The sequence below is a fragment of the Gopherus flavomarginatus genome, chromosome 7 (genome assembly GCF_025201925.1).
Source record: "Gopherus flavomarginatus isolate rGopFla2 chromosome 7, rGopFla2.mat.asm, whole genome shotgun sequence".
Lineage (NCBI taxonomy): Eukaryota > Metazoa > Chordata > Testudines > Testudinidae > Gopherus > Gopherus flavomarginatus.
Genome location: NC_066623.1, coordinates 3371154 through 3395879, shown reverse-complemented (window position 1 = coordinate 3395879; position 24726 = coordinate 3371154). Strand labels below are relative to the sequence as shown.

General features: G+C 46.4%; 2 protein-coding genes across 3 annotated transcripts in view; one reads left to right on the top strand and one right to left on the bottom strand.

The window, feature by feature from the left end:
- Window positions 1–24726, top strand: part of CYFIP2 (cytoplasmic FMR1 interacting protein 2) — a 75873-nt gene that overhangs the window by 33582 nt on the left and 17565 nt on the right. For both annotated transcript variants that reach the window (XM_050961280.1, XM_050961279.1), the window contains exons 13-25: window positions 188–313; window positions 677–843; window positions 1247–1394; window positions 1723–1876; window positions 2434–2590; window positions 3634–3730; window positions 4658–4734; window positions 6194–6302; window positions 7318–7437; window positions 8139–8338; window positions 8647–8734; window positions 21858–22001; window positions 24367–24457. In XM_050961280.1, coding sequence (XP_050817237.1) covers window positions 188–313; window positions 677–843; window positions 1247–1394; window positions 1723–1876; window positions 2434–2590; window positions 3634–3730; window positions 4658–4734; window positions 6194–6302; window positions 7318–7437; window positions 8139–8338; window positions 8647–8734; window positions 21858–22001; window positions 24367–24457 — 1678 coding nt within the window. The remainder of the gene's footprint in view (window positions 1–187; window positions 314–676; window positions 844–1246; window positions 1395–1722; window positions 1877–2433; window positions 2591–3633; window positions 3731–4657; window positions 4735–6193; window positions 6303–7317; window positions 7438–8138; window positions 8339–8646; window positions 8735–21857; window positions 22002–24366; window positions 24458–24726) is intronic.
- FNDC9 (fibronectin type III domain containing 9) lies at window positions 9186–12831 on the bottom strand. Its single transcript, XM_050961337.1, has 2 exons — window positions 12582–12831; window positions 9186–11028 (listed from the first exon to the last, which is right to left on the bottom strand). Exon 2 carries the CDS (start codon window positions 11019–11021, stop codon window positions 10356–10358), a length of 666 nt encoding a protein of 221 aa, XP_050817294.1. The 5' UTR covers window positions 11022–11028; window positions 12582–12831; the 3' UTR covers window positions 9186–10355.

Here is a 24726-nt window from a genome sequence, read left to right as displayed (position 1 = left end):
CACAGCGGAATAAGATGTAGAAATAGCTTGTTTTTAAGCTTCCCAAAGGAATTATTATCTATAAACAGTAGTGGAGGCGAGGGAGTGTTTTTCTAAAAGGATGGAAAGCTCTCTTTGTGTGATGCACATTTCACTTTGCTCAGCTGTGCTTCTTACTAGTTGCACTGGTTTTGTTTTCTCCTGCCAGTATTCTTGGAAGCTGGTACATCCCACCGATAAGTTCTGTAACAAAGATTGCCCAGGCACCGCTGAGGAGTACGAAAGAGCCACTCGGTACAACTACACCAGCGAGGAGAAATTTGCCTTTGTGGAGGTAGGTGCTAAGAGTGGCTCGTTTTGTCCAAAGGGCTGGGCAGCCCTCAGAAGGACGGATGGTCTGATGGCTAAGGCAGTAAGCTGGTAGATCTGAGTTCAATTCTCTGCTCTGCCATAGATTCCCTGTGTGACCTTGGGCAAATCACTTAGTCTGGGATTTTCAAAGCAGTCTAGGGGAGTGACACACCCCATCCCCCACTGACATTGAATAGGAGTTGTTGAGCACTTAATTCCCTTCACAGTCCCATGGTTCATGTCTCAGTTCCCCAGCTGCAAAATGGCAATAATGCTCTTTCCTTTGCCACCAGAGTTACCTCTGCAAACGCAAGGAAACTTATCTAGTTTTGTTCCTTTTACCCAGGTAATTGCCATGATCAAGGGTCTACAAGTGCTGATGGGCCGGATGGAGAGTGTCTTTAACCAGGCCATCAGAAACACTATCTATGCAGCCCTGCAAGACTTTGCCCAGGTGACCCTCCGGGAGCCATTGAGACAAGCAGTCAGGAAGAAGAAGAACGTCCTGATCAGGTGGGGTCCAAAATGTAACTTAAAGCATATCTCTATGTAGTGTGCTCCTGTCCGCAGCCCAACCCCCATGGGCGACCCTCTGTGTGGGCAGCCCTCCCACAGCTATAACCAGCCATACACAACATCCAGAGTCTACTGGTGCACCTTGCTCAGCACTCGTGAGCAACAGACCCATAACAAACCAAGGTGAATTGCTCTTCCTCGTGTGACCAATGCACCTGTAACCATCCGGTGGGTACAGTCCAACCCTGGTGAGCCACCCTCCCAAAACTAGCTGGTGCGAGTAGGCATCCCACCATGTGTCCATTCACAATGTGTTTTCCCTTTTCTTATGAGCATGGCGTTGGGCATTTTCTCCTTACATTAAGAGGCAAGTTTTAAAGTTTTGCTTTCACCATCCCAGTGTCCTTCAGGCAATCCGGAAGACGATCTGTGACTGGGAGGGAGGTCGGGAGCCCCCTAATGACCCCTGCCTGAGAGGCGAGAAGGACCCCAAAGGTGGATTTGATATTAAGGTCCCTCGACGAGCAGTGGGTCCATCGAGCACACAGGTACGCAAACCGTCTCCACTTCCCCAGGGAGTCCTGGGGCCATAAAGTCATCCAGCGGTGGCCCATTCTGGGGATTAGCTGTTGGTCCATATAGTCTCTTTTCCAAAGTCTTTGCTTATGTCTTATGCAGGTAGCTCCCATTGTTGCTTTTGGTGCATTGCTTGTCCTACAATACATAGGGCCGTCTTCTTTGTGGGTCTCTAATTAATAATGGAAGCAGCATACAGGATCCAGCCATTGGGTGGAAACTCCCTGGGACGTGGGGGGGCTTTCCTGTAGAGCACCATGTATTGCTGTATCAGTCAGGATGCTGCTGGTGTTTTTAAAGCTTTACATGGTGCGGACCATGCTGGAGTCACTCATCGCAGACAAGAGCGGCTCGAAGAAGACTCTGAGGAGCAGCTTGGATGGGCCGATAGTCCTGGCCATTGAGGAGTTCCACAAGCAGTCCTTCTTCTTCACTCATCTTCTCAACATCAGCGGTGAGGCTATAGCAGAGGTGGACTTGCACCTGGCCCTGGCCGGCTGCGCTGCACAGGCAGGACAAGCATAGGCAGCCTGGTGCAACAGGTTGTCTTGCTCAAGAGTGGCCTCGCCAGCAGATTTTACTTTGAAACAAGGGTTTGCACTTCAGTCTGATTTCAGGCGTGTTACCAGACCCTGGCCACCTCTTCAGTGAGGATGAATACTACAGCAAATGAGGAGTGGTCTTGTGGGTAGGCTTTGGGCTCTTTTCCTGGCTCTGCCACAAATTCCCTGTGTGACCTTGGCCAAGTCACTTGATCTCCCTGAGCCTCGATGCCCCAGTTTTAAAGTGAGGGTCATAATCCTTTCTTTCTCCTACCCTACGGTGCTCAGGTACCATCTCGATGGGTGTGGTTTAAGAATTGTGATAGAATAGAATAGTTAAACCGCATTTAAAATAAACGCTATGCCTGGCCTACGGGACCTGCCCTTTGCTGTGGGTTTCCCCTTGTTCTCTTGCAGACAGTAAACTCTGTGCCCTCCTGGTGTGGGGGGAAATCCTGTCTGTTTCCAGAAGCCCTGCAACAGTGCTGTGATCTATCCCAGCTCTGGTTCCGAGAATTCTTTCTGGAACTGACCATGGGCCGCCGGATCCAGTTCCCCATTGAGATGTCCATGCCCTGGATTCTCACGGACCACATCCTGGAAACCAAGGAACCCTCCATGATGGAGTAAGAGCCTAAGGGTGTCTGTGGGTGGGTTCATTAGCTGGACCTCGAGGCACTAAGGAGCCTATCCTAGGGGACAGAATTTTATAAGAGGATTATGATAAGTATTCGAGTGCATATGTGACTTTGTGATACAGTTGTGCGCGTCCGGTATGATAAGTATTCGAGTGCATATGTGACTTTGTGATACAGTTGTGCGCGACCAGTCCTTTTGTTCTGTTTGTAGAACGCCTAGCACGGTGGGGCCCTGGTCCTTGGCTGGGGCTCCCAGGCACTGCAATAATACAAGTAATAAATAATACTAACTCTTACGCCATTTGTTATGCATTATAACTGCTTCCTTGTGAAAGAAATTGTTTTCCACTCAAAGGGCAGGTACTGCAGACACTAAGGTTCCTTTGCAAAGCTAGAGAAGCACAGAAGTTTCTTAAAGGGCAGACAGTGAATTTCTTGGCATGGACGGGGATGTGGAGTATCCTCAGCTAGCAGAAAGCCAGCTCTCCTCTAGCTACTTCCAGCAACTGTGATCTAGGGACTGTGGGGGGAGTTTCAGGAGCTGGAGCAGGTGGAGCTGAATGGCACAAGATTGGAGAATTCTCCATTCCAACAGCCTTACCTGGGCTGGAGTGGTTGCAAATGGGCTATATGCCTTGTACTGGTGCTCGGTGCATCATCGCCATATGTGGGGTCGGGAAGGAATTTCCCCCCAGGTCTGATTCACAGTGACCTTGGGGGTTTTACGCTTTCCTCTGCAGCATGTGGGTTTCTTGCAAGGATTATCTGAGTATATCTCTCTTCATCCTCCCCCTGCCACTGCGGGAGCCTTGGACACCAGCGCACTTTGGTCCCTCCTGTTCTCTGCCTGTGGCACATTGTAGTCAAGTCTCCTGTGGGCCTCAATACTCTGGTCTCATTGCGATTGTTAGGTTGAGTGTGTGGGTGATGGTGTTGCCTTGTGGCTTATAGGAGTTGAGACTAGATGATCAGATGGTCCCTTCTGATCATAAACTCTATGACTCTAACATGAACTGTTTTCTGCCCCTCAGGTACGTGCTGTATCCCTTGGACCTATACAACGACAGCGCATATTATGCCTTAACCAAGTTTAAAAAGCAGTTCCTATACGATGAAATTGAAGCTGAAGTAAGCTCTGTTCTTCATTTGTCCCACTGTGCTATGAATGAAACGCTCCCTCTTGCTTCACAAATGTGTCCTGTTTGACTGAACAGACCAATTTTTCAGTGAATTAATTAGAGGCATTCCCTAAAAAAAAAAAATACTGAGAAATATTCAAGAGAACGCCACAAATTTCCAAAGGAGCCTTTGTGCACCTGCTGACCAATGGCCCAATCAGCAGTCAGCTCCATGTGGATCCAGTAAAAGCAAAATATTCACGTCCGGGGTTTGTAAGGTGTAACTGATGGCCAAAAAGTCATGAGACGTCAGTGGGGAAAAAGGCAAGAAAGGACATGGAGAGCAGAGCTGGGCAATTATTTTCAGCAGATAGTAAATTTGCCAAAAAATGCATTTTTCTTAGCATCAAAACTATTTGCAAATTTGAATTCGATTGTGTCACGACGTTTTCTTTCCGTAGCTGTCAAAGCTTTCATTTTGACATTTTTGAAACAGGCTGTTTTGATGTTTCATTTTGAATTGACGTCTCATTTCGAAATGCCATTCAAAAGGGTTCGTTCAGCTCGTTTCGTTTCATCAAGAAAAAACAAAACATTCTGTTTCAGTTCAAATCAACATTGTTTTCCAGATTTTCCACTCAGCTCAAACTGAGAGATAAAGGAAACAGGGGATGAGAGAGGATGGCTTTTATGGTAGGATTCATAACAGGCAAGAAACATAAATGCTCAGTGGTCTGCATTCCTTTATCATGAAAACGTGGAAACCCCTCTGCTGGGTGACAGAAAATGTAGGGTAAAGTGCTTTGTTAGTGATGGTGTTTTATTAAAACAATGTTTTTCTCTCTCACACACACACATACATGCTCACACTTGTTCTAAGAACCTATTTCTTCGATGTTGTTTACACCCTTGTGATGTATATTTTTTTCTCTGGCAGGTAAACTTATGTTTTGACCAGTTTGTGTACAAGTTGGCAGATCAGATCTTTGCCTATTATAAAGCAATGGCTGGCAGGTATGAGAATTTGTTATTACTGTTTGCTCTGCGGTATCCTCTAGAAGCAGGGCTCAAGGATGTGTTGTGCTTGGTGCTGCAGGCACACAAGAAAAGAGACAATCCCTGCCCCAGAGTGCCTACAGTTAGTACCTGTGACCAGACCACAGTAGATGGATCCAAGAAATAAATGGAGGGGTGGGAGAGACAAAGCTAAAAGCAAAACAAAAATTAGCATAATAAGAAGCAGTCTGAGCACATTGTTGTGATTGCTAACGCTGCAGCCTGAGCCCATGGAAGACTGATAGTCTCCCGCCAATGAAGTCATTCCCTGAAGCAGAAGAGTCCCAGTGTCAGCTGCCCAGTACCTGCCACCACCTACACGTGTCAGAACCAGCCATGCAGTCACTGGGCTTGTCTAGACAGAGAGTTAGCATCAATGGTGGTAGGTCAGTGTGCACTTGGGAACTTTTAGTGTGTGGTAGCAGGGCCCAGGCAGGCCGTTAGGTCAGGGCACACTGCTGCTCTATAGATGTACGCCCCGCCTTGCCGCACACCCACTCTCCATTTACACAAGCCGTTGGTGGTGTGTCCGTGAACGATGGACAACAGGGCGGCAGCCCTGGGATAGTGACGGCAGCTGTGAGTTTGACTAGGTAGAGATGTCAAAGAGTGACTCACCGGCCAGCGCGCCGGCTCGTGGCTGGGAGCTGCCTGTCAGGACCTGCCCCTCAGACGCCGCCTGCCAACAACCATTCGGCCCCTGTGGCCATCTGTCTCTTCTAATGACTCGGTGCTCCAGCCAGGTCACATTCAGTCTCACTCCTTCTGGGGTATCAGGTGTCCACTACATCCTCCACCCCTCCTGGGCTGCTCTTTAACCCCACTCTTCTTTCAGAGTAGCGGGTTCCCAGGCGTCTCCCTACCATCCCCAGGCAGACTCCAAGCCAAGCCACTGCTGCCTGCCCAGGGCCTCCATCTCCCTGTTCCTCTTCTGGAAGACTGACCCAAGAGGCTACCCTGCTGGAGTCTAGATCCTGTTTCAGCACCCATGGGGTGGGCGGAGGGGGCTGGCTCTACCCCTATGAGTTCCTTTCCCAGAGAGAGGGAACTCTACCCCCATTCTGCTGAGCCTCCTCTCCCTCGGTCTCTCTCCTCACTGGCTTGAGCTCCTTCCTTGAGGAACACCCGGCTCCTCCCCAGCTGAGACCGATAATAAACTGCGCCTAGCACGCCCTCTTGTTACAGCCAAATGGCTGCCTGAATACTACCAATGTGGGGTTATACACCCTCATGACATAGGGATATCAAAATATGGTTAAAGAGAGGGAGGAGGGGTTGGGAGAACTCTCCCTGCTCATAAAGGGGATGACTCAGAGAAGGCAGGACTCAGACGGAGATTTACTTGCCCTTGGAAAAGATTAAGAGAAAGGAGAAGGGATGATGGGGCAAACGTACTGATAATATTTTCCTTTTCCAGTGTCCTACTGGATAAACGTTTCCGGGCTGAATGTAAGAATTATGGAGTGATTATCCCTTACCCACCGTCCAATCGCTACGAGACATTACTCAAACAGAGACACGTCCAGGTACAACAGACGCAGCAGCCTCAGACATTTCCTGAAGGTCTCTTGATCTCTAGGGGATTTAGCCAGGTCCTACTGTCAACTGAAAATGTCAGTGTCTAGGGCATGTTCTTTTGCTGGGTACAGTCACGATTAATGACAACAGATTTCCTATATTTAAGTAGTAACCGGAAAACTGAGTCAAAAGCATTTATTATTATGCTGACAAGGCATATTTAGGTCCAGTGAGTAAGGAAAGATTGGTTATTTACCTTCCAGGTTCTGAACCCCCCTTTAGATAGAGATAGACTCACACAGTGAAGTTTTGATCCACTGGCATTAGAAAAGGTTCAGAGAAGGCAACTAAAATGATTAGGGGGTTTGGAACACGTCCCGTATGAGGAGAGATTAAAGAGGCTAGGACTTTTCAGCTTGGAAAAGAGGAGACTAAGGGGGCATATGATAGAGGTCTATAAAATCATGAGTGATGTGGAGAAAATTAATAAGGAAAAGTTATTTACTTGTTCCCATAATATAAGAACTAGGGGCCACCAAATGAAAGTAATGGGCATCAGGTTTAAAACAAATCAAAGGAAGTTCTTCTTCATGCAGCGCACAGTCAACTTGTGGAACTCCTTGCCTGAGGAGGTTGTGAAGGCTAGGACTATAATGGGGTTTAAAAGAGAACTGGATAAATTCATAGAGGTTAAGTCCATGAATGGCTACTAGCCAGGATGGGTAAGGAATGGTGTCCCTAGCCTCTGTTTGTCAGAAGGTGGTGGTGGACGGCAGGAGAGAGATCACTTGATTATTGCCTGTTAGGTTCACTCCCTCTGGAGCACCTGGCACTGGCCACTGTCAGTAGACAGGATACTGGATACTGGGCTGGATGGACCTTTGGTCTGACCCAATGTGGCCATTCTTACGTTCTTATACTCTTATCAGAACTTTCTCCACCTTGCAGCTGGTTTGGCTCTGGGGCGCTAGTTTGGATCCATCTCCCCCTTTTCCGACTAGTATCTTTTCCTGTTGTCCACAGCTGCTGGGTAGATCAATTGACCTGAACAGGCTCATAACTCAGCGTATTTCAGCTGCGATGTACAAATCATTAGACCAGGCCATTAGCCGCTTTGAGAGTGAAGACCTGACCTCCATTGTGGTAAGCTCAGTGATTGTTTGAAAGGGCTGTAGAATCAGAGAGAATGATACCCTGACATGGTATGTATATACACCATTGTCCACGACTGCACTGAAATCACATATACAATAGTTTTCTACCCATCTGTGAATTCTTTTCTTTCTGTCCTATCTTTGGTATTTCTAGGGCTCCCATCATCCACAAAGGGACTATATTTGGGAGTTTCATAGTGGAGGATCTTCATAGAGCACAGATGGTAGAGTCCTGTGATTTGGGAGAAGAAAGTCCTGAGCTTAATTCCTCCCATTGCATCCATGTGGCTAAACTCTGGATTGACGTGCCTGTGTGCATATGGTTCACAGCCACTGATACATTGCAGGGCCATCAGGGTCAAGTAGAGTATAATTATCAGTTTCCACGTCAGGGATTCTGAAGTGAAAGGTGTTATTCTAGCAAGGACGTGCTCCGTGAGGAACAACTGCATTTCATCACCTTTAGGAAGGGAAATGGTAGATTGGGACCCCTGGAGTGCAAGTGCAAATGCCCTTGGCCTTTTGAGTTCAACCAATGTCTTTAATATTTGATACATCCTAACTTGGAAGACCATGTGTGTATGTGTGTGTATTTGTGTTTGTATAATCATCTCTGTGTTGATTGAATAAGACTTCTGTTATGATCCTGATAACACATAAAATCTGCTGCTGTTGCTTTGCCTGGTGCAGGAGCTGGAGTGGCTCTTGGAGATAAATCGTCTGACACACCGGCTGCTGTGTAAGCACATGACTTTGGACAGTTTTGATGCCATGTTCCGAGAGGCCAATCATAACGTCTCTGCGCCTTATGGACGCATCACCCTGCACGTCTTCTGGGAGCTAAACTTTGACTTTCTACCTAACTACTGCTACAATGGCTCCACCAACCGGTAAGAAAAAACAACAAGAGAGGGCATCTGGAGGCCCTGTTTCAAAACTGGACGTAACTCACCGCCCCCACACCCACCACACAAAACGCACACGATCCACACTGACAACAGCAGGTTTCCATTCTGCACCAGGGCAGTGGTGTTTTCATTTCCCATGTGATGCACCATTGTGTTTTAGAGATAAGCTTTAACCTCTCTGCTCTGCTAAGCTTCAAAAGAACAATTCAGAGTTTGCATGTAACAGACAGTGTGGCTGGACTGAAATGCAATTAACAGGCACCATCCTTTCCTCCCCACACTCATCACAGGTTTGTACGGACAGCGATTCCATTCACCCAGGAACCACAGAGAGACAAGCCAGCCAATGTCCAGCCCTATTACCTCTACGGATCAAAGGTCAGTAACGAGCCACATCAGCCAGGAAGAAAGACTTTATTTAGGGAGGATGAACAATGAGGAAAGCAAATTGTACACAGAAATCAGTCACAGGGTGGGAAATGCCAGGAAAGGTTCATTAGCAGAATGGCAGAAACACACAAGTTGGCTTGGCTTTGCTGAGACTGAAAAGCTTGGCGAGGGAACCAGTACATTACAGCTTTGTCAGTTCTTTTTTCCTCCTTAAAGCACCGGTGTCAGAGTGAGGCAACAGGCCACAGCCCTGTGTTGGTGACCGACACTGGGACAGAGCCACTGAACAGCCTCTCTCTAGAGATGCGGAGATTAGAATGGATTGGTGACACTCAGCGAGAGGCTCTCCTCCCACCCAGTTATACGGTACCACAATCCCTGTAGTTTGAAAGGTGAATGATTGGAATGATGGTGTCATCAGTGTTAGGCAATCTGTCAATCAGATGTATATGGCAGCCTTGTTCACACAGAACTAGGGGCCTGGGAGATAATGGTAGTGACTTTTATTACCAGGGAAAGGTGACTGAAGGCCCTGTGAGATGACTGCACAGCACAGATACAACACGTGCAGTGGCATTGCAGGCTTGTCTAGTGACCTAGAAGTAGATGACTCAATATTCCTTTCCTAGAGCCTCAAGCTACCCATAACCCCACCTAAAAAGGCTGATTGGTTTTCCCTTTAAGCAATTCTGTAGGTGAAAGGTGCCCTGAAGACTGAAGTCCCCTAACCAGGGCCAACCCTGTGAGGTGACTGTAGAGCTAGCGAAGTCCATGAGAGTTGCAGGTACTGAGGCCTTCTCAGGATTTGGTCCCCAGTGACTAAGTACAGCACAGGCAGCTGCACTGCAGGGCATGACTGTAACAGTCCCAGGACTTGTGCTGTCTCCCATTAAAGTCTAGGGAAGTTTTACCTTTGACATCAAAGTAAGCAGGATCAGGCCTGCAGTTTAGTTCCATCTCTTGAGTCCATGTAAACCTGGCCCTTTCTGCAGGGAGTGCCTGCTGTCAAGGGGTGCCAGTTGTGGTGGTGATTTGGGGATGTGGATAGCTGCCCAGCTGGAAATGGACTGTGAGCCTGTCAGGAATGGTGTGTTTTCAATGTGATGGCATCCCGAGAGCCTGTTGTGTGACTTGGTCTTAGTGTGCAGATCACTGACTGTCCTGTTGTGTAGCCAATGTGCTCAAATGTCAGTGATCCTCAACTAGGCAGAAAGGGTTGTTTCTAAACAAGTTAACTCCAGTGTCTTTATTCCACTCTGTACCTCCCCAAATACATATCATGTCTGCTACTCTGGTGTAAACTGGGAGTCACTCCACTGAAGGGAAGTTTACTGAGAGTTGAATTTGGCCTTAATTTCCTAGGGGCTTGATTTTTACTGATTTCTTAAACTTACTCTCAAGTATAGAATGGAACTGATTTTTTTTTTCTAATTTGGCAAAAATTGTCGCCCGTGGCTGCCATTTTCCACCCCAAGTTCCATCCCAGGGCACTGTAGTAAGAACACCGATGCATGTCAGGTCAACATCTGCAGCATGAGAGCAGCCTCACTGAAATGAAAAAACAAATTGCTAGGCATTCCCCATGCTGGGAGCTCCTTTTATTTCCCTTTCATTTGTACCCGTGCTGAGGTAGGATGGCCCTTTTGTCATCACTGCTTTGGATGGGAAAGAAGCAATGGGGGGACCTATACGGGCTCTCTGTTGTGAAACTGGAACTCCTCATTAGGACAGCCGTCATGGGGACTTCCAACAGCTTCTCCTTCATTCTGGTGCTCCGAGTCCCCTCAGGCGAACTTGTCTGTTCACCCGCTTCCCTCTCTGGGTTGGCACTGTACTGCCCCAGCCTTGATACTTTTTGGCACCTTGAGGACCAGAACTGCAAGCAGCCATAGACCAAGAAGGCCGTAAAGCAGAGGAGCAATAGGCTGCTCACGATCCACATGGAAGTGGCAGATTCCTGCTTCAAGCCACGCAAAGCCAGCGGGTGCTGGTCGAGGGTGTGGAAGATTGTGCAATGGTTGCTGGAGGGGTAGGAGTTTTTACATGTGATGCACAGGATGTAGACGGTGGAGGGAGTGAGTCTGTGAAGGACCAGGGAGCTATGGGAGTGGGGGACCCTCTCCTCACGCTGGAAGTTCTGGCGCAAGTAGCCTGCGAAGATGCTGTTCCAGTTGGGACTGTACATGATATGGTAATAATTCTCGGGGCAGGGGTTGTTTGTGGACCAGGAGACGGTGGCTCTTGTGTCAGAGATGTTGCAGACTTCAATGTTCATTGTGGCTCTGAAAGCAAAAGCAAGGAAATGCTTAATATACTGGGCCTGAGCCAAAGCCTACTGAATCAGCTGGGCTCTTTCCACTGACTACCAGGCGCATTCTGTCAGGCCCATATGGTCTTCAGATGTAAAAGGGAATTCTTAATAGCTAAAGCTAGGTGGAAAATGCAGAGACATGTTTGTGAAAAACGTTCAAAGCTTTACGGGAAGATTTATTACTGACATTTTGTATTTTTAAAATTTGCTGGCCAAAAAAAAACAGAGAAAAAAAGTTTTGTGGGAAAAAAAAGGCAAACCTTTTCATAGAAATGTCAAAAATTCAATAGCTTTCTATCAGTCCCAGTATTATCGGTGGGACTGTGCAGTTCAGTGGCAATGGTTATTCCCCATCATCCTGGTACACTAGAATAGAACTGATAAATTCAGCATTTGCACGTATCAGTACAGTTCTGCCAATAGCACTCTCACCTCTGTCTTAGATAATTATATAGTACCTATCACCTCACAGTCTTCAATATATTTGCCTTCCCAACAGCCCTGTACAGTAAGACAGTGCTATTGTCCCCATTCTACAGATGGGGAAACTGAGACAGAGAGAGGCTAAGTGACTTTCTCAAGGTCAGACACGAAGTACGTAGCAAAGCAAGGAATTGAACGTGAGTCTCCCAAGTCTCAGGCTGATACCCGAACCATTAGACCATCCCACCTCATGACCAGAAAGTCCCCTGTCCGAAATAACAAATGGGTCGTGGGTTTTTCCCTGGTGCTCAGATCAGACATTAAACCTCTGCACCTCGTTGCTCGGTTTCTAGCCAGAAGTTTATGCTCCCCTAGGAATGTAAAGAACATTGCAAATTTGGTTAACTTTAACTAGTAGTTAGTTCAACACAAGTGTTTCTCTTGCTTGATCTTCCAGTAAACATTTGGACTGTAAATCAAAGTTCCTTAGCACTCACTGGAAGAGTGCACGGGGACTGTCGGATTTGCCTAAGCACTCACTGCATTTTTAGTCGCTAACTTGTTGCTTTAGAAAGCACCAGGTCTGCCGATATGCCACATGTTGTGCCAATCAGGGAACCTGATTGGGGAACTTGCTTGCTACTGAAATACAAATAAATTAAATAACAGTAGTCAAAATAATAAAATTTAGTCAGAAATAGACTTTTACCACCATGCTTTTTCACCAAGTGAATTTTATTGAAATCTACCGTTTAGCTTCAGTCAGGGATTATTTTGGGAGGGCCCCTCTAGTGGGTCACGTAGTCCCTGTCCTAACTTCACTGCAGGATCAATTCATCTGTACAAATTCATTTCTATAAAGCAGAAATGTTCAGCTCTTCTCTCCCTGCTGTAGGCAATATTTACTTCTTTGCTAACCAGACTAAAGCTATCCATCTGGATTTTCTCTCTTTTAATTTGCTTTTTCTCTTTTCCCACGTTCTTCTTTCATTCAAGAAACATCTCATCTTAACAACTGCTCTGTATCCAACTTTCCTCTCATGAACAGCTAAACACATGCACACATAACAGAGTAGCCACAGTCATAAAAAAGCTATTTACCTTTCTCGGCATTTATCTTAAGCAGTGGCCAGTAAATGTTCAGTCTTGAGGCATGAATCAGCTCGCGATGCCTTGCCTTCCTCTCCACAGCCAGAATCCCTGGATAACTCCCTTGCTTGTGGGCTGATTAAATCCATCACCACTCCATAGTCTTGTATTATACCCTTCTTTGATTGCATCATCACTCACCATAGCAACCAATAGGAAACTGTATTCAAGCCTCTTTCAGTGAATTGGTGAGTGCTGTCCCTAAAAGCTTTTGTCTGGGAGAAGGATTTGTCCGTGAAGCTGAAAGAACCAGACGTGGTAGCTATGTTTTCTGGCTTTTTTTTTTTTTTAAATGGGGGCTAATTAGCAGGAAAGCGACTGCAGCCAGCCAGCTCCCTGCCTCCTTTTGTCTCAGCACCATTCTTGGTTCTCTAAATGGCATTCATAGGTTCATAGATTCCAAGGCCAGAAGGGACCATTGTGAGCATTGCATTAGACTTTTTGCTGCTAGATTAAAGAGCCCTTTATTAAATATTTGTTCCCCTTTGAACAAATCTGTCCTATCAAGGTCCCTTCCAGTCCTACATTTCTGTGATTCTGATTCTACGGAGGTACTTATGCCATGTAGGTCAAGTAAACCCTTAACTGTCTCTCTGTTAAGTGAACTCAACTGCACTCCTTGAGTCTATCACGATAAGGCAGATTTTCTAATCTTTTAATCCTCTCTTAATCCTCTCTGATTTATTAACACCCTTCTTGCATTGTGGACACTGGAACTGGACACAGCATTTCAGCAGCAGCCGCACCAGAATCTAAAAGAAAAGGGTTTTGATTCAGGCTGAGGAAATATACCTGCACATACAGGCGTTTGCTTTTTCTACTTCCAGGTTCAAATCCCAAGAACGACACATTGGGTTCCATGCAGGACACTTTCAGATGAGATGCTGAGGTTCCCAATGTGCTTTTTAGTAAGAGGATGGGGATTGGTGCAGTGCCTTATCCCAGCTCTATAGCGAGGTAAGGTACTGCCACCCGCTCACTCTGAGGTGCCAACCTTTCTGGGGTGCTCTGGGAAGTATTTGGGGATTCTTCAGGGTCAGAGATGCTGCCGTATGTAAATGTAAAATACTATTTCCAGTAAAGCAAAGTGTCACCTGTTAAAACTCTATCACTTAGTGACTTGTCTTTCACCTTAAGATCTCGGTGACTTTTAAACTGTCAGGAAAATCTAGCTGACGCTCTGTCCTTCGCCCAGGCTACAGTGGCATCAGCTGATCTTTTCTCCAGGTACTGCGCTCTGACTGGAAACAGCTCTGGCTGCGATTTTCAAAAGCATCCAACTTCTATTGAATTTTAATGGGATCTAGGCAGGCTCCTTTCAGAAATCATAGCCACAGGGGCCTAGAAATGACTGCATCCCATCTGGTTAGAGGAAAAGAGGGGAAGGCAAATGTAAGATGTGCACAGTGTAAGCTGTCTGAGTCACTGGTGATAAATAGGTTTGGAAGCATTCGATTTTTATCGGTAAATGTAGGTAAACGTCAATTTCGCCATACACACATGCAAGTGGACAAAATAATACTTCCATCGATAATAATTGAAATGTACAGACAGGCAAAGTAAGAAAAATGCTGCTTGAGAACTTGTTAGATTTTGATTTAAGGATATTCACTTTGTATATTTTGCCATGTGGTATTGACAACTTATGTTTTAACTGTTATAAAGCTTTAACTTTTGTAATCTCGATGTCTACCATCATTAAATCATTATTGTCTGACACCCTCCAGTGTCCGACCATCCGCATAATTTCCCACAACTGTGAAAATTTCAGTAGATCAAAATAAAAACATGTATAAAAATAAATATGGATTTATCTGTCAAAGTGATAACAAAATAAAAATCAAATTCTGCCTAGCCTAAAGATAAAGGGGGGAAGAAGAAACCTGCATAATGGACCCAGCACTTCCAGGCAGTGTCTCAATGCTGTCTGAAGCAGAGCGGTAAAGGAGCTTGCTCTGAATTAGAACTTTCCTCCTCAAACATTGTGATCCAGTGTCTGGAGTTCTCAGTCCCTGGAACTGAGTCTGCAGTCTGTGAGCACGCCTTCAAGTGTCAGCAGCGAGTGAACACACCAGGCAATGTGGAGAGTAAAGAACTATTTTATATCAGGAAAAATCTGCAGCCCCTGCTCTCCACTTAGTCATCCCATTGCTTGACATTTTAGCTTTATCTTCCAAGGTCAAGCAGCCTCCCTTCTGTGTCCATCAAACAGCCATTGCCAGAGCAGGGAGGGAAGTACTCACTGACTAGATGAAAGTGAAAGAGCTCTCACCTGGCTTCAGGCCCTCCCTTCAGGGGCAGAGGTGGAAAAGGTACTTCTCTGGCTTCATGCTGCCAGCCAAGCACAGTCCTGCCTGCAGGGAGGAAAGCTGGCAAGAAGAACACAGGGTACAGAGGGATGGTGCAATGCAAAGGGACTCTGTCACCACGGCTCCTGCAAGGCTGAGTTCAACTGGCTTCCCTGCCTGCAGTCATGTCAGAATTATACTTTGGTTGTTCATCAATAGCCTTTGTTCTAGAAACAGGAGACAATGAAAAGTTTAGTTTCTCTATCTTATATAGGAGCATAGGAATAGCCCCACTGATCAAACAAGGTCCCATCTAATCCAGGATGGCGTCTCCGCCAGTGGCCAGTACCAACTGTTTCTAGCGAAGGGGCAAGAAGCAGTGATGTGATAACCTGCTGCCTGCCCTTTCCCCTCCCGAAATTTCTCTTGGACCCCCAGAAGTAAGAGGTCAGCCCATGCCTTAGAGCAGGAGAGTCTCTAACCCTGCCAAAGCTCTTCCTTAGTTTGCTGATCTCCCTTGTTATAGTTAAATAAGAACTCGGGTTGTGAATGTGTGGGGGTGTCTCTGAGTCAGAATTCTTTTGTTGCTGTTTTATACCCAAGCAGGGATGTGGCTTCTCAAAGGAGGCCCTGCTAATTTGTGGTAAATATATGTATTAATATATGTATAACCTCACCGTGCTGCTGTAATGAGTCACTTGTCAGAGTCAACCTACCCTCGAGAAAGTCCATGGTCCGAATGCATCAGTTAGAATTCCATGGATTGGTGCAGAGGTGGGCAAAGTGTGGCCTGCGGGCCACATCCAGCCCACGGGATCATCCTGCCCGGCCCTTGAGCTGCTGGCCAGGGAGGCTAGTTCTCGGCCCCTACCCTGCTGTCCGCCCTCTCTTGCAGCCTCAGCTTGCCATGCCGTCCGCACTCTGGACGGCGGGACAGGGAGCAGGGGGGGTTCAATACGGGGTGGGGTCCCGGGGGGCGGTTAGGGGCAGGTGATCCTGGGAGGGGGCGGTCAGGGGACAAAGAGCAGGGGTGGGGCAGATAGTGGGCAGGAGCCAGGCTGTTTGGGGAGGCACAGCCTTCCCTACCCGGTCCTCTATACAGTTTTGGAATCCCGATGTGACCCTCAGGCCAAAAAGTTTGCCCACCCCTGAATTGGTGGGTTGCATTAAAGTTCAGTCGGGTGACTATGTTCCAACACACATCAAAGACAGGTACTATGGAGATCCACTCTGCGACAGAAAGTGGGGAGGAACTCAGACAACCATATCCCATGAGCGATAGTCAGTTCTTAGACCTGGGCACCCAGGGAAGGAGGAAAGAGTTTCATTATTTTTCCAGAAGTAGGAAACAGAATAAAAGACATGTTGTAAAAGGGATTTAGGCACCTGACACCTGACTATGGGAGTTAGGCACCTACATACCTTTAACAATCTGGCTCCAAGTGTTTAGTAGAAATCAAGCCATTCTCCACTGTTTAGCCTGTTATAAAATTCAGCTGTATTCAGGCTGCAGCAATGGGTTCCCAAGGCTCCTACACAGAGCAGGTAAAATTACCAACAGCTCACTTCTCTGCTTGTTAACTGCTGCTTAGCTTTATTAACGCTTCTGATCATGCATCGTTCATGTATATTAATGTGCTCCTGTCCTCCTCTCAGCACCTCCAGAATCAGGATCATGATAGGTTCAGTGGAAATCATTAGCTTTTTTGCATGATCTGACCCACTCGCCTGAGTTAATTAACCTGTCTTGCAGATGCCTTCAAAGAGCTCTGTGTGCCTGTGATGCTATAGATTATATAAATAGTAATTGTACCCAAATGCTGTTAGTCACAATGTTTTCTGGTTGTATATATTCAGCAGCTGTACAAGGGCTTCTGGATTGTGGGTCCAGCAAGTGGCGCTAGCAGCTGGAGCTGTTTATCCTCCAGGGCTTGCTATGTGTGTTTCAGGAGGTGGTACCTGGTCTGTCACTCCAAAGCCCAGATTGGGCAGCAGGGAACAGGAAAATAGTGTTTTCAGTGAGAAGTCGGCCATTGGCAGCACATTTTCCATAGTGGAAGCTCCAATGGTGACACATTGATCACAATTTCTGCTCAGCTGGGCTTGCGATCACCTCAGATGAAAGGAACGTTCTTGTGCTATCCAGAGTGCATCACAGCCAGTGCTAGGAAAACTCCAGGTGTGTTCCCCACTATCCTTCTGTACTGAGAACTCCATTCCCGATAAATAACAACAGCAGCCTATAGCATTGTCACATTAAGATAAAACCATCTGGGCACATCCCTTCACAAAGGACCTATTTTCTGTGCTGTGTATGTGCCGTGGATACCAAATGGGACTGGGCATTTATGTTTTCTGGAGGAGAGTTTTTGGCCCTTTGGCTGAGAAACAGGATAGTATCAGTTCAATGTGATGAATCTCCTACAGGAAGGGACTGGGCTCTCCTATTGCAGGAGGTGAACTCGGTTGCCTAGCAAGGTTTTTCGTTAGAAGTTCATTTTCAAGAGGGTTCGGGTGTGTGGCATTTTTTTTTCTGTCTACAGCTTGAGGCCTGATAGAATTCTTTCACTCGAAGGCGAGCTGTCAAGCACAGACTGGGACTCGTGACAACAAGCAGTGGGCCTGCAGACTTGCAAATGACCTACTACACCTGCTGCTAACTCGTGTGCTCAGGAATCCCAGCAATAGTTGATCACCTCGGCAGTTCCTAAGGTGGAATGGGGATTTTCCCACCACGCTCTCTCAGGCGCATGGCAAAGGGAGACCGACTGCTATTTCCTTTGGATTCTGAGACTGTGGGAACAAGACCCATCTCTGCACATCTCAGTCTGTCTGCATTCCCAGCCTCCTGGCCCAAACACCTGTACCATGCAAGCAGCCTGGCTACGTGCCCTGTTCTGCTGCTGTTGGCTGGCCCCCAAGCCAAAGGCTCCTCGGCTTGGAACAGCAGAGCTTTATGATGCGTGTTTGATCATGAGCTGCATCACCCCGGGGGAGGAGCAGGCTGCCACTCACCTGGCACACAGAGCTCAGAGGGGCTGCAGGCCGAGGGCCTGTGTGAGGGAATGGATGGTACTATGAAGCCAGCTTGCATGTTCAGCTGTCTTGTCTTAAAATACACTTACCTCCTATATTCTTTAACCGAAGCTGTGCATTTCACCCTAAATGGAGTTATGTTTTAATTGCTCAAAGCCATGGTATTATTAGTAGATGCACACCTTTTATGACAGCACCGCTTTGCAGAAAGCTTGGTGGAACTTACGTCATCTTTCAAACAGAAAGGAATGAATCATCCTGTTTTGCTGGCAGGCAACACACGTTATAAAATAGATTTTCTCGAAGTGTCCAATTAAATGGGGATTGAGGTTGCAGCTTCAGTGCTAGTGCCCCCTTCCCTTTTAAGGAAAAGTAAACTTTAAAAGCTTCTTTCCAGCTCTGTTAGTCACTGGTCACCGGAAGCAATGTGGAAGTGGGATGACAGCTGGAGAGGTGGGAGGCTATTGGAATGCTAATGCTGCACGTGAAGAGAACAGGTCTCCATCCCAGGGAGGGGGCCATCAATGGAATTGCTCTTTGATGGCAGTGCTGCCCCATCACAGGAATCATCATGTTCCCAAAGAGCCATCTTGAGCTCCTGTTAGCAAGAAGTGTGAATAGGTGTCTTCATGGGAGGAAACAGGAACGACATTGGTATCCCACTGCCTATGCTGCAGTTAAACCAAGAGTCTGAGCTCTGCAGTTTCATAGCCCCTGAAGCCCATGCCCCGTGAGCCCAAGTCAGCTGCCACGCGGGCCAACTGCAGGTGTATAATTTTAGGGCAGACAGACCCTTGATGGGGAGCTGTGCGACAAGAGCAGTGGGATCCACTCCGGCAAAGCAAAGGCCCATCACGAGACATGGAGTGGGATGTTTAAAACACTCAGCATTGTCCCAGCTCCATTCCCGTTGAAGTCAGCTCTCACTGATGTTACTGGAAGCAGAGTTAGGCTTTGGAAAATCCACCATTGTTGACAAGCTCACATGACACTGCAGTCTTATCTGTCAGCTGTCAGGGGGGACAGCTCAGGTTCTCGCCATTGCTCCCCAGGACCCTCAGACTCCCAGCACCGCTTGGCCTGGACTGGACCCCAAGTCCCCATGCTAGTAGCTAGTGCTAGAAAGACATGGAAAATGCAGGGCACACAATGCCTCTGTGTGCAGATAAATCTATAGGGAAAGCATGGCAGTGAGCTGGGGCTTCCCTTCTCCCTGTTCACGTACCCGGTCTGCACAGCAGTATGTTTCACACATGTCCAACATGGCTGTCATGATATGTTGCAAAAGCTACAGCAACAGGATGCTACTATAATTAGCTGTGACCTGGCATAACAGGTTTATTGGCAGGACTTTGGGATGATTGCATCACTCCTGCATGTCAGATAAAATGTAGTGCTGCAGCAGTCACACATCATGCTTCTGCTACTTTAAAGAGTTTATGAAAACGTTTACTGGTACTATTTTTGTCATTGAAGTCAATGGCTGCCTTTTCATTTACTTCAATAGGCTATGGACCAGTCTCCTAATTACCATGTGTCCTGCTATACAGGCCTTGGTAAAAGAGAAAAATGTTGATGGATGCAGTTTAGACACTTCTATAAGTTACCTACAATAACTTTTCCATACATAATTCTCTGGGTATGGCATCTTGCAAGCTAACTGGGCCTTATCCCATAGGAAGAGGGGAATTCCTGGATTCCAAATGACATAGCCCTTTTCACCTAGTTCTTAATAGTTCCAATTGGCAAGTGGGTTTTGGAACAGAGACAGGAGTCTGTTGGTCTAAACAAAATGATGAGGATGGTTAATTTGTTGATTAAGTAATTGACAAGTGAGCAAATGAGTATTGTGTTGGGGAGTAGAAATTCTGCCTTTGGGAGAGAAAGGGGGAAATGGTGTTTTTTTTAAAAATGCCACGCTTTTGTAGCTGCTCAGAGATTTGTAATGTTAGAATTAGTCTGTGAGAGATGGCTCAGTGGGCTGAGGGCATGTAAGACCACCAGAGCTGCAGGATAACTGTATTTATCTCCTGGCTAGCACCAGCACGTGTGTGGCAGATGGTGGAAGCAGTGACTTCTGAGAGTATTCTTGATTTGTCCTGTTCTGCCACTTCTGCACACTCTTCTTCTCTTGCTGGCAGGCAGGGCATCACTTCTCGCCCTCTTGTAGCATAGCCAAAGGTGGATAAGATGTGCTCCATTACTGGAACGGCAGGGAATCCCATTAGAGTACAGTATATACCTGACCCTTTGTCATGTCTGCAGAAAAATGTCCTCCCCTCTGCTTTCTCATCTCTTTGGTTAACCAAAGACAGGCAGGGGGCTCATTGGCATTTCACTGGGAGAGACACTTTGTGCCAGATGTTGTTTGCTGCATCAGTAAGCAGAGCCAAATATATTCTCCAATTATTGTAATGGGAAGGGGGGCAGAGGAAGTGAGAACACAGTCCTTTTCTTATGGTGCCAAACCCTGATGCAAACGTGTCTTTTTCAGAGCAAGCCCCTGGCACGCACAGCATTCTGCTGATTCAGTTAAACTGACTTGGTGTCCTTTTCAGATTGCACAATTGAATTAATTTCCTCTTCCTCTTCCTTCGGCTTCTCTCGATGCTGCTTAGATCCAACCAATATTCTAGAGACAAAAAGCTCTGCAGCACGCTCCATGTTTCCAAGGCTATTCTAAGACCAAATGGAAATTCATTTTGTGCCAGGAGCCAGACTAAACCGCACGTTCCATTTTGAGACATCAACCCACCCACAGGGCCAAATTCAGACATTAGCCCACAATCACACATGGATAAATACCAAGAAAACTACAGAGTCCTACATTGACACCTACAGGACACAGAGAGAGACTGGTTCATGTCCTTTCCCATGCTGTTTGCTTACCAGTAGTTCCTCCTCTCCTACGTTATAGTTGTTTAGTGAGGCACATGCCAAGCAAAGACTTCTGTTCATTTGCTAAATGCTGTTCATTTTGCAACCGCCTCCTCCCATCTTCCTTCACCCTATTTGTCTGTTTTGTCCATTTGTCACATCCCGTCCAACACTCAGACTGGGGCAGGGACTTTGTTACCTGTCTGTACAGCACCTGTGGGGGCCTGAGCCTTGCTTGGAGTTCCTAGGTGCTACCGTAATTAACAATAATTGTCAGAGATTGGCTGGAGCCAGATGCACTTAGGAGCACTGTCCATGGTTGCAGCAGGGGTAGCCTGAAGTAGAGAACAAGCAGAGCACAAGAACCTCGGCAGTGGGAAGAGGGTACAGGAATAGTGCATAAAGGGAAGTGAAGGCAAGACAAGCTCTGCAGGGCTGATGGCACATTACCCCACCTCCTTTGTTCCTGTGTCCTTTCCTCTGCCCCCTGTTCCTCATCAAGAATATCTAACAGTTATAGTGATAGCAGCGCTCAGAAGTTCCAGTCAGGATTTAGATGCAGACCTCTTGCTAACACAGAAAAGAGACAAGTGGGCTTTCGACTGAAGGACACAGTGAGACAAAGGGATGGGGAGATAGTGTGCAATAATAGCTACTCGTCTGTTGCCAAGTATTTTTCAATAGACAACCGTTCTTCTTTTTATGGTATGTAGACAAAAGCCAAGGCTGTTGCTCTTGTGCGGCCAACAAACTCTTCAGCCAGAATTGCACAGCTATCATTGAGGATGTTATTCAACGAAAAGGTGTCAGTTTCAAATGCTCTTCTAAACGGAGGCATAAAATAAAAATTCATGGTGACCCCTCCCAAAAAAGAGAAGTGTGCCATGGAGTATATTCATTCCCTATGTCTTCTGTAAAAGGTATCAGAACAGGTGGGACATAAAACACCACCTGGAAAAGAGTACTAGGCATCACCCTTGCAAATGCGCCTGTCCCCATAATTGTCTTTGTGCCTCTCATTTTTCAGCCACTGAACATTGCCTACAGTCACATCTACAGCTCCTACCGCAACTTCGTGGGGCCTCCTCATTTCAAGACAATCTGCCGGCTCCTAGGCTATCAAGGGATCGCAGTGGTGATGGAGGAGCTGCTGAAGATCGTCAAAAGCTTGGTAATTATGCACCTGGGACAAGTGATAGGCAAACCTCACTGCTTTGGGAGCCTTGGGTCAGATAATCAGCCTAGGCTTTGGATACTTTGGCCAAAATGTTCCCATTAAGGTATGTACATCCATCCGTAGTTAGACACCCTGTATGCATAGCCTGATTTTCAGAGGTGCTAGGGAATCCCATTCACTTCAAAGATAGTTTTGGATGTTGGCTACAGTATTTACATGAAGCAGATCCAAGTTCCGCCGAGCCTTTTTTGCCCGGCAACACGGCTATAAGCCTCATGAAAAGAGGCTCTTCTTGCGCATTATCGGCACTTCCTGAGCATGGCCAAGGAGGAAGAGCATTGGACTGGGACTCGAGACCTGGGTTCAAACACCAGTTCAACCACAGACTCCTTGGGTGACCTTGAGCAAAGGATTTAACCTAGCCTGTCTTTCAGTTCCCCATCTGTAAATGGGGACAGGATTTCCTTACCTCACAGGGATGTTCTGAAGGTAAAATCCATCAATGACTGTGCTCAGATTCTACACAGATGAGGCCCACATAAATACCTAGATAGATCTTGATGAACAGGAGCAATCTCATTTGTGCTATTTTGGGTCTTCTGGTCCTAGATAACTAAAGGAAGGGAAGAGATTAAAGAAAATTAAAAAGAAACGAGCCATAATTTTTTTTTTAATTTCTAAAAAGATTCCTATTTTGTGTGACAGTTTGGATGAGTTCCTGTCAATGCCAGTTTGTCCATCACTACCTGATACTCTTAACACTGGCTGAAAGAGACACAACTTTCTTCTTGTCTTCTCTGCTTTCTCTCAGAAGATAAATCTGATGTTCAGAAGAAATGTTATCTGTGCAGTTCCCGGGCCTTAATTCACGGCATATAAAATTATTTCTGATCATGTTGTTCCACCAGAGAAGCTTTTGTTGAGGAGATTTTTTGATCAGCAAAGAGTATTCGTTGCAAATGCTTCAGTTCATTTTTGGCTCTAATATTAATGCATCATCTTGATCTTGTCTAATGGAGAAGTGTGAAGCTGAGGATCTCAAAGTGTTTTCACTTAACTTTCATAAGACACAGTAGTGATTGGAGGGGTCTGCTGTGTTTGCTTAGTGTGCAAAACTCTGGCTAGCGTCTGAAATTGATAGTGGTCAGAGCAAAGATAAGGGCCTTGGGACTGGCTAAGTTATGCTCAGTGCAGAATCCTGTATAAAATATCTACAGGATACAGTTATATAACTCAATTACAGCACATACTTTTATCATCAAATCTGGTTGCTCTTATCCATTTTAATTCACAACTTCAGAGCTCCAGTGGCTAATTAACCCCCCCCTCCTCCCCCCCCGTGCAATTCCATTTTTCTGTAGCATGCTCTCTGTCAAATGTCAATAGCATACATCCTGTCATCAGTATTTTAGCAGAAGGAATCTTTCCTGTGCTGAAGAATGATTTTTGTAGCCACTGTGAGCGAGATTTTTTTTATGCTATTTTTGATCTATCTGGATTCTCACCTCCAAATGCTGCTTGCGATTCAGGTTCAAACAAACAAAATGCTCAGAGCTGAGCTTTCAGATGGAAACTACAGAAGATCATGAGTTGGTTTCAGGGTGAAACCATAAAAGAGCCCCAGGCTTGTGGGCTAAGTTTTATGTGTATAATGAAAGCAAAAAGCAGGCGAGTTTTGCATGGTTTGAGGTTTTTGTAATCACAACTGCATTCTGCTCTGGTAGCCACCAGCCAGTCCACAAAAGTTGCCCCTTTAAAATGAACGCGCTCTGAGTAGAGACTCATTGGTGAGGCCTCATCTGGAGTACTGTGTCCAGTCTGGGCCCCAAACGACAAGAAGGATGTGGAAAAATTGCAAAGAGTCCTGCAGAGGGCAACAAAAATGATTAGGGGGCTGGAGTACATGACTTATGAGGAGAGGCTGAGGGAACTGAGATTGTTTAGTCTGCAGAAGAGAAGAATGAGGAGGGATTTGATCGCAGCTTTCAACTACCTGAAAGGGGGTTCCAAAGAGGATGGATCTAGACTGTTCTCAGTGGTACCAGATGACAGAAAAAGGAGTAATGGTCTCAAGCTGCAGTGGGGGAGGTTTAGGTTGGATATTAGGAAAAACTTTTTCACTAAGAGGGTGGTGAAGCACTGGAATGGGTTCCCTAGGGAGGTGGTGGAATCTCCTTCCTTAGAGGTTTTTAAGGTCAGGCTTGACAAAGCCCTGGCTGGGATGATTTAGTTGGTGATTGGTCCTGCTTTGAGCAGAGGGTTGGACTAGATGACCTCTTGAGGTCCCTTCCAACCCTGATATTCCATGATTCTATAGTTCATCCTTTCAAGTTAATTTATCTCCTTTTCTCTCCGACAGTTACAGGGCACCATTCTGCAGTATGTGAAAACATTGATAGAGGTGATGCCCAAGATATGCCGCTTGCCAAGACATGAATATGGATCTCCAGGTCAGTGTTAGGATAGGTAATGTAGCATGCCTCCCCACCCATGCATGCAGCATTAATCCAAACACAAGGTATTAACAAAACAATGATTGGCTTATTCTCCAAGTCCCTAAAATGATGTATTATAAGACTGTCTAGATCAAAGGCTCTCAAGCTGGGGGTCGGGATCCCTCAGGGGGTCGCGAGGTTATTACGTGGGGGGTCATGAGCTGTCAACCTCCACCCCAAACCCCGCTTTGCCTTCAGCATTTATAATGGTGTTAAGTATATTT